At 39.7% G+C, this 14,382-nt stretch overlaps 1 protein-coding gene across 3 annotated transcripts in view; it reads right to left on the bottom strand.

The window, feature by feature from the left end:
• Nucleotides 1–14,382, bottom strand: part of LOC146386086 (voltage-dependent T-type calcium channel subunit alpha-1I-like) — a 262,563-nt gene that overhangs the window by 125,732 nt on the left and 122,449 nt on the right. For all 3 annotated transcript variants that reach the window (XM_084932111.1, XM_084932109.1, XM_084932110.1), the window contains one exon: nt 3,756–3,853. In XM_084932111.1, coding sequence (XP_084788237.1) covers nt 3,756–3,853 — 98 coding nt within the window. The remainder of the gene's footprint in view (nt 1–3,755; nt 3,854–14,382) is intronic.

Below are 14,382 nucleotides of genomic sequence, written 5' to 3'. Positions count from 1 at the left end.
AAACTTTGGTAAACCAAAACTTCAAGCTTGGAACTTTATGTGTCATTTTAAGACATTTAATTTGTTGGGCGGAAGTGCAAAGTTGACAACTTTTAGTATGGGCATGAAACAACAAGTTCTTCCACATAAAAACTGTATTTTTAGTGTCAGTGACTCACAACATCCACCATGTCTATAAATCTAAAAAACTGAGATAGAACTGACAAAGACTTTGGCTGTGGTTAATATTTTAAAAGGAAAACAAAAAGTAATGTGGATTGATGGATGGAAGAAAAAGTGACATGTATGAAGAAGCTTCATTGCATGACTGTGCACAGCCGGCGCAGACACCGACGTTGATTAAAAAGAAGAATCATTGTGTTCTGACACACGTCTGAGTCATTTCTGGTAGAATACAGTGTTCTCTGAGTTGACGTCTCTGTTGGAAGAACAACAGTGTTGTCAGCAGCTCCCAAAACTTAAAAATTGCCTGCTGGGACTGTGCTTTGGGTAAGGTTTGTTTAGGTCAGGAACAACTTGATTGTAGGTCGGGAAAAATGGTTTAGTTTATAATTTACAATTTTGCAAAGGTCAGGGACTTTCATTTTCAGGACTTCAATAATAAGAATATAATTATAGTCAGGAAATCATCATAGTTGTAGTTTTAACACACTTCAAATGGATTTTACACAATAGTTCGTTTTGTTGTTAGTGAGCTAACACTAGTTATGGACTCACTAATACAGTATCTCTGAAAACACAGAGAGTATTACTTGCAAAGGCCAACCAAGTGAGGTAGTTTGCCTTAGAGACCCACTCTCTAAGAGCGCATCCTGAAATTATTTTTCTTTCTAACTTTTCTTTGGTCCCTTTTTAGCAACCTCTATGTTAGATTTATGGTTGTTTTGTTTTCTTATTTTTCATTTCCATTTCCTTTTCATCTTCATTATTTGGAATAGCCTTATTCAGTCTTATTCTAAGAAAAGTCAACATCCATCCATCCAACCATCCAACCATCCATCCATCCATCCATCCATCCATCCATCCAACCATCTATGTCTCGGGACTAAAGTCAACATAAAATTTGGAAAATTTGGAAGATGCCAAAAGCAGGGTCATTAAAATTAAGCCATGACCTCAAACATCTTCTAATTCCAACATGGAGAGAAAGTTGTAACACACATAAATAACAGAGTAGTTGTGATTATTTCCTGCTGTGAAACGTTTTTAAAAGAGATCACAGAATCTGTTTTTTCTGTCAACGTTGACGCGTTAACTTGGATTAATCCGGCGTCACAATTGGAGCAATTCAAATTTTTAACGCAATGAACCCATCTGGAGTGCAGAATGGACAAACTTTGAACAAGCTGCCCGAAATGAATTGACAGGGACATTTCACGGATTTTGAGTCATTTTGTGCTTCAGATGGGTTAATTGCGTTGGAAATTTTAATCGCGTTAATCGTGACGATGCATTAATCCACGTTAAAGCGTTAACATTGACAGCCTTAGATTTTTCACTGACATTTCTGTCATTTCATGTTTCAGTTTAACAAAGGTGGTCCCAGGGTTTTCCAATGCTTCCAAAGACATGCAAGGACAAGACATACTTCTGCTTTTGGAGAAAGGGAGGTATAAATGATGGAAAAGAATAGACAGTACATGACAGAAGGAGGCAAGAAGAGCGGAAGGAGCAGGAGGAAGGGGAATGACTGAGGTCTGAGACGGGATCTCGCTCTACTGACTGAGGAGGAGGAAACTGACTGAACATTGTGATAAAGGAAGCGCTAAGAGCAGAAACATGACAGAGAGATCACAGAGAAAAGAAGATAAAAAGAAAATAATGGGATATTTAAGAACTCCTCTTTACCTCAAGTGATATAGTAAGACAGACAAAAGGACAGAGAGAGAGGGAGAAGGATGGAGAAAGACATCAAACAACTATAGTCATAACTAAAAATGAGTGGCAATGACTTATTCATGTTCATGTATATTAGGTGACAAATATAGAAATCAATATACATTCTCTGTAACAAACCAAGATGGTTACACCTGCTTTTACTACAGAAAAAAACCCCAAATTGCATGGTTTGTGTTGCAGATTTATGAGCAGTGGGAGGTTTAGCAATTACAAAGGAAGCAGAACAACATTAACTTCAAGCACCAGCATATCTGACTTAGAGAGTACTCATAGCTTCTGAAAATGATTGCCTGCTAGGCACAATTTAGACACAGAAGCAACCGGCAGCAAACTGATTACTCTCATCAAGAAGGACTAAGCAGCACTTTTGGAGTCAAAGTGACAAGGTTAGCTAACTCAAAATACTTCAGTGATGTCTGGTGATTTCCTGACGGGTTGGGTTGCTGAAGACTTTGACTGGGAGGGGGATTAGCACAGCTGAGTGTGGATGAAATTACTTTTTAGGATTTTAAATAGCCATGCACACTTGGTGTCCTCGGGAATCTAATTCCATACAGGATGAAAGCACTTACAGGCAGATATTATTATGCTGTCCAATAGCTAAACAAAGATGAAACATGACCCCACCCTCCTTTTGGAATTGTCTCTTCTATTTCGTTGCTTTATGCAGTTCTCCAAATCTGTTTCAAAATGCACGAGACATCTTCTCAAAGGTAGTACAGCAAGGCCTGGCTGCGTAGACAACAGGTAAACGATCCAAATGGCACAGTTACAGCCAAGACAATGAGGTGTTTGGCTGGTTTGTGTTGTATATATGGGACCACAGTTGCAGTTTTGTTGCTCTCATGTAGCTCATTTGCTCCAGAATGAAGAATGGTGTGGCACGTGTTGAGCGCTGCAGGATTTGGTGTGTGCGACAAACGCATCCACCCAGAAGCTGTGTTTTATTTAAACATTCAGGGCAGCTTTTTAACTGGAAATCTACAGTGAATGATGAATGAACAATGAAGTGGAGGTCGCATGGCAAAACAAGCTAATGAGTGATAACCGAAGAAAGAGTGGGTTTCAAATCAAAGTATGTGATAGCTTCCCTTAAGCTTTTATAAATATCTGGGCCACAAACCTTGGAGACCATGTACACTGATAGTGTTATATAGAGAGTTTTCCCTACCATCACCTTGTTGGTGCTCTTGTTGCCTTTTAGAGCAATTTAACTGATTTGTGTGGCAAATGCGGTGACCTGTTGTGAAATACAGCCAATCCAACAAGTCTGTGCTCCAGTTGTGGTGATTCACATCCTAGTATCATTATTAGTCTTACAACCAAATAACAGGTACCTGCTTTAATGTGTTGAAAATACACGGGTACAGTTTATGGATGCCTACGCTTGCTAACCTTAGTGGATAACTTTACTCTCAAGTCTAAATATAACCACTATGGCCAGCTGGAGTGGGATCCAACCATACATCTCCTTTTTCATGTCATGTCATGCCATGTTTTTTTTTGAAAGCTATTGACTGGTAAAAATTAATTGTTGCCCTAATCAATGTAGCTAATAAATAGTAAATAGCTTGTTCTCCCAAACATGCTCCCTGTTAAGGTATTTTTGGCTCAGTGACTCATGTTTAACACTTTCCAGCTACTGGGCAGCCTTCTTCACCAGGCAGCTGTCCATGGTGCTGAATAAGAGCCACAGATGGCAAAACATGAATGGATGTCATCCTACAATTTGTTTGTTTCAAGAGTGAAATAAGTAGTTGAGGAGAAGAGTTGTGAGAGCTTTTTGTGTAAAATAGTGATGGAGATACAGCCATGGCTGCCTATCATGTGTTCACAGTCTATAGGACTCGACTTACTTGGCACCCTGTTAATTGCTTTGAGTGGCCGCAGCACCCTCACTGTTCTGATGGCCGTGAAGTTGACGTTCTGCAGGTCCAGAGAGTACTCGACCATCCTGGAAAATGGGGAAAAAAAGCATCCAAATTAAACACACACTAAAATTCCACACTACAACATTCCCAAAACAGCTGCAGAAAAGTTCCTAAAAGTCTCTGATCCTCACAGAAAAGTGGTTTCATCTGAAATTCCAGCTAAAGTTGATTTAATGTTCTCCTCCTTTCAGGGCTTTTAATATTAAAAAAGCCTAAACAGAAGATTGTTCACATCCTTGCACAGCTGGACACCTGCTGTGCGAAGCCTAATATGAATTAATGAGCTGGAACGTGAATCTAATAATGGAAGACATTTAAAGAAAGAACGGGGTCAGTGGAATACTGTAACATTATCTTAACTGTGTTGGAAATTACAAAGCAGACATTCATTAGTTTGCAGACGAACATTAATAATAATAATGAATGTAGGAGTCTTTATACCTTTTTTTAAACATGGAGAGGTTGCAGAGACTTTTTTTGTGTTTTTTGAATGAGGTGGAGAAAGATGTTAAGCCACGGCTGAAAACCTTCAGCATCCCTGGAAACTGGTTACACCTTTTAGCACACATAGCGAATGCATCAAAGTGCATACCGGTTGGTTGGCAGGTGTACACAAGCATGAAGTGCGCGAGATTAAACGTGCAACCACCTGAGATGAAAGCGGAGCCTGGCGAGGGAGCAAAGACTGGAGGTGGAGGGAGTAAACAGGCTTGAAGTTAAACTAGGTACGGCATAAAAGAGACGGAGAAAGGTGAAGAAAAGATCGAGAATTTTGCTATTTCACCTGGTCCTAACAAATTCATCACTTGGAAAATAGATTTCTGCCTGAGGAATGGAGTGTGTGGGGGTGGGGGGCAGAGGACAGAAAGCAAGAGAAACAGCCAGAGATGACAGGGGGGAAAAAAAACGTGAGAAAGTGACGGATAGGTCAGAAACCAACCTGAGGAAAGCACCAAGGGTTGATTAAGTGCATTATAATGAAGGCAATAAAGCAAGATTGAGAGAGGAAGAAAGAGAGAGCCTGAGGGTTTTATCAAGTGTTTGAGATAATTACAATGCTGGGAACAGAGAGGCAGGGAGAAGAGAGCAATATGCATACACCTGACTGAACAGAAGGAAGCTGCTCTTTGGCTGAGAAAGGGTGGGGGGTGGACTCTTATCAAGACGCAGGAGAGCGTGGTAAAAGAAACTAAGGCAAGTTTCAGGTATTTGACACAAATATTCTGCTCCTGCTAAGATATTCAAGCTCCGTGATAACATGCTTGTTTCAAGGATAAGTCAGAGAGCCTAGCAGGTGCTTTCTCAAGTGATTAAAGAGCCAGATTACATTTTTCACTTTCGACCTCTCGACCTGCACACCTGGAGGAGAGCCTTTAACGCACGACTGTGCAATAACCGGAAAACTGACGGTAGTGCAGGAATGTAGTGATGCTCCAGAGGGAGTGTCCCAGTTTGAAATGTTTGCGAGGTCTTAAAGTTGGAAAATTCAAACAAGTTTCAAACTGTAATGATCTAACCTGGATGTCAAAGTCCTGCTGGGATTAGAGAACTGTAAGCGCTGCTGACTTCTATCAAATGTCGAGCTGGGGAAAATTATCATCCTAAAGCCTGGAAAGCTTGACCAGGTCAGAGCTTTCAAATTGACAAATTCAGCCCACATTAGGTCAAAGGTGAACCTAGTGAGCAAAACAGTTTGTTTCATTCTTTGTGGTCCAGCGACCAAACTTCTCTCCGGTGACCAAACCTCTGCCCACGCTTGATTGCATCCGTTAGGTACGGATCTAACCCGCTGAGCCGTGAAATATGAATCTCTCTTGTTGCGATTATATTACCATAACCTTGGCGGGTGACAGGTGGCGGCGGAGGACTGCTTCAGCTCCCTGCACAAATCAGGCAAAAATACTCTAGTAAAACACGCTGACCATGAAAATAACGGTCAGAGTTCGCAAACTACTCAGAGATCTATGTGGGAACACAGGCTGGTGATCCAGTTTGTCAGGGGACTTTTCCGTGGGGGGAGTGGAGCAGAATAAACACTTGATCAAATCTTTATTTCAAACATATAACGAACGAGTGCTAACAAACATAAAAAGAAACAAATCAGTGAAAGCCATCATATCCACACGGGGAAAAAATGCTGACCATTTCATATACACGTACAGGTGTAATTATTTAACTACACCTCTTCAGAGGTATTGCTTTTTAAAATATGTCATTATATACAAGTATCAGTTTTTAACACCCTGCTTTATATGTTATAAATGATTTATGTTGTGCATTTTTTCAGATCCTCACCCCACAGATTGCTAAGCACATACTCCTCGTATCTTTTTGTAATGTGTATAGTGGCTGTAGTTTGCTTTTGTGTTGCCCCATATGGCAAAACCACAATCTTTTCCTAACCCCATCCAATTACTCCAAAAAATAAATACATGAAAAACAAAAGTTAACAGAGATTTCAAGGAAAAGCAAAAACTGAGTCTACTCCTCCTCAACAAAATACCCAAACAAAAACTGCCAAACTCATGTGCATTCGTTAAAAGTCTGGTGGATATATTCTGTTGCTGTTTATGAGAAAACAAAAACCCTCTCACTTCTAGTAAGCATGGACGAAGGAACTACCCACTGGGAGGAGGTGGTGGCCACCTACCTGTGATCTGCATGGGACTGATAACAGCGATTCAGTGGGGGGATAAGGTCTGAACTGGGGGTTTTTGTTTTCTTTCAAGAAAATGATCAAAAATAATCGTCTGCACACTGTGGGCACATCCTAGCCTGCTGTTGTTGTTGTTGTGTGAGTGTATGGTAAGATGTACTCTAACAGTATGGCTAGCACCGAGTGGGAAAGAAGGGACAAAATTAGTGTTTCGTGTCTACAGCTGCTATTTTAATCACTGTGCTCCAGCGTGTTGACAAGGCATGAGTCTCAGTGTGTACATTGTGTGGGGTGTAGGGATGGGTACCGGTATCCGGTGCCATGATGGCACTGGTTCTGACATAAACGGTAGTAACCAGACCGAAAAGCAGCGCACATTTCGGTGCTTTATTTCGGTGCTGTTTTTTCCTGAGTTGTCGTACACTTTGGATTCTAGCCAATCATTTTACCTTTCCGAGGATAGTAGGCGGGCCCAGGTACGTACGTTCTTTTAGAGCAGAGCTACAGATTAAAAACGCCCAAAGCGAAGCGGTCTGGCTGTACTTCACAGCAAAAGATGCAAACTCAGCAGCCTGCAACAAGTGCTTTAAGGTGATACTGTGCAAAGTAGGTAACTCCTCGAATCTGATGAAACACCTGGCGACACATAGCGTTTTTTTAAAAGCTGAGAAATGCATCGTATTTGATAGCTTGCAGCAGGACCTCACACCGAGCACATCTACTGCGGGTGTGGTGCCTGTTATCAGACCCGGAGTTAGCAACATCCCCCAAAAACCCGAAGAGTAGAGTCCTGGCCCCTAGCCCTGCCAATGCAGCAGAAATGATGACGGATGATGATGGCAGCAGCAGCCGTTCTTTTCTGCGTGAGTATCTTAATGTTGTTCGTGTGTAATTTACGTTGAGTAGGCTAACCACGTTATTAAATTAATGCATGTAAGGTGAACTAGCAAACACCGTCGTAGTTACATGAGGCTGTCTTCTTGTTTGATGGCAGATACTCCCTTCACCCTGGCCAAAAAGGCTAAAATGACCAAAGAAAAAGTGGAAAACAGCTAAACATGAGAGGTTTTTGGACAAAGTTGGTGTTTTTTCCATTGATTAAGCACTGCTTCCAGCCAAGAGTGATACCATATATGCTCTATAGCTGCAGAAAAGGCTAACATTGTTGTCTTTTTGCAAAAAAAACAGCTGAACATGAGAGGTTTTTGGACCAATTTTGTGTTCTTCATTCTTTAAGCACCGGTTTGAGCACCGTTTAAGCACCGGCACCGTTTCAAAAGTACCGGTTTGGTACTGGTATCGGATAAAACCTAAACGATACCCATCCCTAGTGGGGTGTGGAGGACATAATAGTGATCTGTCATTTTCCAGCAATTTTTTGCAGCAATTTCCGATAAGGCACACACATGTGGTTACACAAGAGAGAGAGATACAGGCAAACAATCGTACGTGTGCAACGAATGATACCCAGAGACAACAGACAATAGAAATTCACACACAGACACACACGTAAACATTATGCCTGTATACCCTAAGTTTTTCAACACTGAGCATTTGTATAGTCAGTCTGACACCCAAATAAAATCACACACACACACAGTCACACACTAAGTAGAGAAAATGCCCGGGGCAGACTCTTGGCTCTCGTAAAGCTGTGTTAAGTCATCAGACTGGGCCACACACTTCATTTGCACAGTGAAACACACTCACGCATGCACACTCCTGAAGTATGTAGTTACATAAGCTGTGAATCCACATGCACTCTTACTCGTAGCACACACACACACACACACACAGGCACACAGGCACACACTGGCCGTCACTCTCTGACACACAAAACCTTTGCATACTCACACAAGTCAAACTAAATTTAGTGTCTGTCTGTGTTTGAGTTAGGACCGCTCGCCAACCAAATAGCTTCATGAATATTTCAGTGGAGTAACTAGATTACTTTTGTTCCAAAGTGGCCTTGGATGGGGGAATGTGGATTTTTTTTAACTGAATCTTAAACATATTTCTTTTTCCATTTTTCTGTGTTTTTTTGGTGTCTCTCTTCTCTTCAGAAACTTGCTCTGTCTCTGCTGTTTAAGTTAGCATTGGGGAATACTCTCTCAGGAGGCATCAGAGTGGAACAGTGGGAGTGATTTTCTTCAGGCTTTCCCTCTCGGTTGGAGGGGAAGTCTGTGGATATTGGAGATAATTTAAGAAGCACAAGTTAGAACGCTGCACAGCAATCAAGGATGATTTTAGGGTAATTTTGTGGTGTTAAGTAACAAGTCTTTAAAAACAGGACTGACCGTAACAACAGTACAGAGTTCATTCATCATGTTACAGAGTCCCAAGATATGAAACCTAAAAAGGAAGACCTATTCTAAAAAGTTGTCAGGGTTTCTCCACTCAATACTTCTGTATATTGTTATCTACTATATTTAATTGCATAGTATTTGGATTTTACCAGCTTAGTTTTGTGTTTTACGTCAAATAAGACAAGTTGTACACTTGCCAGAAATCATGAGTGTTCTGGCAGGGCAAGTAAGCCAACACATGCTTGCTAAGTGAAATTTAAGCATTCTGTTATTTGACAGCATTTTGTCAAGCATTGCTTGTCTGTATGCATCTTGTAAGTGCCAATCGTTTGGGTTAGCTATTGTGTCTCAAAGCTAACTCACATGAATTGAATCCGATGAGCCAAGGTGTGAAAAAAGCTCTTAAGACTGACTGAATTCTGTATGAGTTGCTGCATTTTGTCAAAGTCTGCAATATATCGTGTTAACCCTGCACGAGTCACATGTAGTATAGCAACTGTGTTTCAGAGCTGTTTCCTTCATGGACATATATTACAGCACACCAGCATCAACAGCAGTTCAGCAACAGTTCTTTTTCCCCGTGTTACACTCATAAGAAACATGTATAACATATATAAGCAGAACTCTATAATTAACTATAATTGGTGATTCAGGCAGTAGGTAGCCTTGGACAGCAACAACGCAGCTCAACAGAAATTGTACATTTTAAGCCATTTCACTGAATGTACAGTGGTCTAATATGGCAATTACCGGAACATGCTAAATGTCTCATTTTATGCCAACAGTCCAGGCCAAACTCCTTCTGGGTAAGATGGCATCAATTATTAAAATGAGATTAATGGATGCAGTAGATTTTCAGTCCCAGAAGTGGTTTGCAAGTCAAAAAAGATAGAGGAGCGCACAGACGTGAGCACAAAACAGACACGGTCATTTACAAATGCTGTCATTTACTCCACTCTCTTTACCTTTTCCCTCCTGCCCTTTACTTTGATCCTTTCTGCTAACAATCCACCTCGTGAAGTCTCTCCTCAGTCTCTTCCTCTTGTGTCACTTAGTTTGTCTCTCCACTCCTCTTTGTTTGCTCTTCATCAGTTTTGTTCCATCGTCAGTGTGTGTGTATGTGCACTTTCTCGGTGCGCACGTTATTTTCTCACATTCCCACAGTGTGCCATGTGGCGTCAGAGCTCTAATAAGCTACTGTTACATCTCAAGCAGAGTACAGATGCTCACGCACATGTCCGTATGTGTGTGTTATATGCTCAGACATGTGAATATCTTGTCAAAGATAAAAGCCAGCTGTCTGCTGAAGCTGTTTGCGGACACATTCCCCATTTCTCACTGGTTTTTCCTTGTTTCTTCCAGTTAGACGTCTCACACGTTACATTTCAGGCAAAAACACTTAGTTGGCAAATCTAAAATTAGAAGCTAATGTCTTCGTTTAGTACAAGTTAGCATGTGTTGACTCAACCAAGTTTAACACCCTCATACACTTCAGGATACAGTTAGCTTTACATATGTTTTTGGACCATTTGTACTTCTTTTGAAGAGTTGCCTGTTAAATCGGTAGATGTTAAATTGGGCAAACAAGGTGCGACTAAAGTGTCAACCGTCAGCTTTAGTTCAACAAAAGTGTTGCATTTAGTGAGGACTGTTCACTCACTAAATCTGGCATTAAGTGGTGGACTTGCATTTTATATTACTTTTGCAAAGCAAATGAAACCATAACAAATGCATAAAATGGATTTGTGCAAAAAAAACAACAACGTCACAACATGTAGTCAAGTCAAGAAAAGTCCTGAGTAGGTGATGTATCACTGTCAAGTCCTTCAATTAATAAGCACCATCAAGAATTTAAACCCATATGGAATATATATATATAAATCTTATAAAGTTTGTATCTGTCTTGTGTGAAACTTGTATGAAAAGCATACAAGAGTGAAAACAGATATAAGATCCCTTGAAAAATTATATAAATGAAACGTGTATGTTTTGGATACTTACTAAAACAATATATGAAAGTAATGAGAAAGTGGCCACTTTCATGAGGAAATCATATAAGTTTTTACTATTTCTTTTCCATATGGGAATATAGAGGGTTTAGGCAGGTAGGCAGGAGGTTCAGATTAGACTTTGTCAGAAAACACCGAGAGCCAAAGACTGTCCAAAGACTTTCAAAAAGAGTCTTTAAAAGGAATGGATCATGATCTGAAGCATAAAAGACAGCAGGGTGAAGGCAATGATATGGCATGGTCATGTACACTGACAAAAAGGGATTGGCCAACTCTTGGATTTACGTAAGCATCATAAGCAACATAAGTGCCTCAGGCTTTAAAGTTAAGTGTAACTATATAGTGTAGAAACTACATGATATGCAGAGAGGCTAGATTAAATTGTTCATATCATGTTCAAGTGAAGTAAGTCAATAACTTTCTGCGACACTGCACGGCATTTCAGTCTCACACGCTTTGGATCGTGGTTTCAGGAAGGCATCCATCTCAGTCAAATCGAGCAGCCGCCTCTACTTTGTTTGGTATACCGAAAAAAGTAAATTGGGTGGTTGTTACATTAAAAAAGTCTAACTTGTAATTTAAACACAATAATTTCATGTTTCTATGAACGTAATTAAATCATGAAGGATCTGTACGAAATTCAACAACTTAATTTGTTCTTGTTGAGATGACATAATACAATCTAGGAAGAGTGGTTAGTTGCTGAACTCATGTAATTCACAAGATCGCACGAGATGTTAAACTGCAGCAAAACCACTGGAGTTATAAGAGGCAGACAACTACACACACACCACGTGTATGCTATTGCTATTTATTGTGGTTTAACCTGTCAAGAACAAAAACGTACAAAAAAATTCTGCATCAAGCCTAGAAATCATAGCTTTCCTACTTTTGTTAAGTCTGGATTGGTGGTGTGGTGGTTAGTGCTGTTGCCTCACAGTAAGAAGATCCTGGGTTCAAATCCACAATCTGGCTAGTTTGCACTGGTTTCTCTCTGGGTATTCTGGTTTCTTCCCACAGTTAAAAGTCAGAGTTAGAGTTAGGTTAATTGGTGATTCTAAATTACCTGTCAATGTAAGTGCAAATGGTTGTTTGTGATAGACTTGTGAGCTGTCCAGGGTGTACCCTGCCTTGTAACCAATCACTTCAGGGTTATTTCCCAGCCCCCCTGCAACCAGGATAAAGATAGGAGGATGGTAGTTGTTGTAGACCCATTCAATTTTTATGGTAACCAGGATCTAGACTTTGTTGAACATTATGTAATATGAAGACAACATGTAGTATTTAAGTGACCAAGTAGTATTGGGGTAAAAGTTATTGAATAGTGTTGAAATAAAATGATGAAGGATTAGAATATTCCAAGAGCTCAACTTACTTCATCTAAACATGTTTCAATCGCGTTTTATCAACACAAAATGCACAGGTTTACTGAATATGAAAAAGTTGTGTTGAGTTTCTGCCAAAGCAAAACATTTGTGTGCAACCAATGTCCACTATTGAATCAAGTAAATCCAACATGGCCTTTTTTTCAGTGTATGGCTGCCCATGTAAGCAGGTCATTAGAGTTTACTGACGGCCAGATGCTGTCTGAAGTGTACAGACCGACACTCTCTGCTCATCCAAATGCTGCAAAGCCGAACAGACAGCACGTCACAGTGGAAATATATAATGACCCAAAGCATGCTGCAAAAGCAGCCCACGGGTTTCTCAAGGCAAAGAAATGTTTTTTCTTAAATCAGCCATCTGATCTCCACCGTGTAGAGCTTGCTTTTCAGTTATTGAAGAGAAAACTGAAGGCAGGGAGAGCCACAAACAAGCAACAACTGAAGGCCTGACAGAGTATCTCAAGGAAGGAAACACAACATCGGGTGAAATCGGGTGACCTAGACTCTATTGATTACAAAAATATTCATCCAAGTATTAAAAATAATCCTTATACTTAAAATTAAGTTAATTTGTCCAATTAAAATTCAACCTGTGAAAATGGAGGACTTTGTGTTGAAATCATTAGAACTGTGAAACAATTAATGCAACACTTTTGTTAAACCCCTTGGATTAAAGCTTAAGGTCTGCACTTCACTTACATCTTGTTTGATTTAAAATCCACTGTGGTGCTGCACAGCGGCAAAACTACAAAAACTGTCAATGTGCACAGAGTCATTGACCTGGTTCTGTATATTTTGCTTCTTAGTACCAGTTGACTGAAAAGCTGTGCACAGGTTTGTTCACTCAACCCCACAAAGAGTTGTGCAAACATAGGTCACTCGAAATGCATGAAACATATGATACTTATGGATTTAAATATGTCAGTCCAGAAGCAGTAATATGAAAGTAAAGTCAACTGTAAAGCATAAACTACAAATATATTAATGATATGTTATCAGCTCTGAACATACATATGTCTGTTTAGAGAGTTGATGCTCTGTGATACAAGATTCACACGATTCATTTACTGTACTCTTTGTGTCAAAAGCTATTGAGGATCATTAGCTCACTAATCACATGCATCATTTCCAAATTAAACTAATTACAGTATACTGATCTGACGACACCTGTAGCACCAGCTGTGCAGTGTTAATGTGAAAGTGCCTGATTAAAATACGTATAGAGCAGTACCCCTGTTTGTACACTGAAAAGATTGCACATGCACTGAATTAGTATGTCAGGTCATATCATATGACATTATTTGATGTTAATTTGAGCTTGTGTCATTCTCTTTGTGCGCTTTTCCTAGTCTATTATGTGATTCTTACAAAATACAAGCTGCAATGTATACTTTGTGTTAAAAAAATAAAAAATAGCTGCTTTTGTTTCTTAATTCTTTAATATCACTTTTATTGACTAATGGCTGCAACTAGGTAATAGTGCTCAGTAAATGAGAGCTTTGACTCTTAAGTTATAGGACCATGCTGTGGGGTTTTTTTCCAGTACATTCTCATTCTGTGGGATATTTGGAATTCATGCTATGATATGCTGAGTCTGTGGCAACAGTGATACAGTTTTTACTCAGAGTGAGAGCATTTCAAATGAAAATTCCAACCATATTTTAAAAAAAAAAACCAAAAACGTTGTGTCAATAAAAACAGAAAAAACATATTTTCTTCACAACAGAACACAGAACTAAATAAAATCCTCAAACTGAGAAAATGTTCAATTCTAGGAAACAATAAAGCACGGCTCGAAAAAGATGGAGCATGATTTCCATGTTCTACTGTGAATAAAATATGGGTTTAGAAAATTCACAAAACAATCATTTTACAACATTCTGAGTAGTTTCAGGGACCAACTCTAACCAAATACTGTTGGTACCTAAAGCTAACCAAGTCATTTATGGTGTCTAAACTTTATGAACTAGTTTTTGGTGCCTGAAATACGTTTTGGTGTTTAAGTCTCTCATTCAGCTCTTCACCTTCACCCCTTTGGCTCTGGGGTGTCTCATCAAAGTCCCACCTAGTCCTTGATAGTTTTCAGAAGGTCAAGTTTAAAGCAAGATCATACATTATACATTACATACCTCCTTATACTAGCTATATCTTAGTGAAGCAAGCTAAAGATGCTAAATAAATGAATGTATAGTTTCT

The sequence above is a fragment of the Perissodus microlepis genome, chromosome 6 (assembly GCF_051167445.1).
Source record: "Perissodus microlepis isolate ML-2025 ecotype Zambia chromosome 6, ASM5116744v1, whole genome shotgun sequence".
NCBI classification, from domain to species: Eukaryota; Metazoa; Chordata; class Actinopteri; order Cichliformes; family Cichlidae; genus Perissodus; species Perissodus microlepis.
The sequence above is the reverse complement of the archived record's forward strand: the minus strand, read 5'-3'. Positions and strand labels throughout refer to the sequence as shown.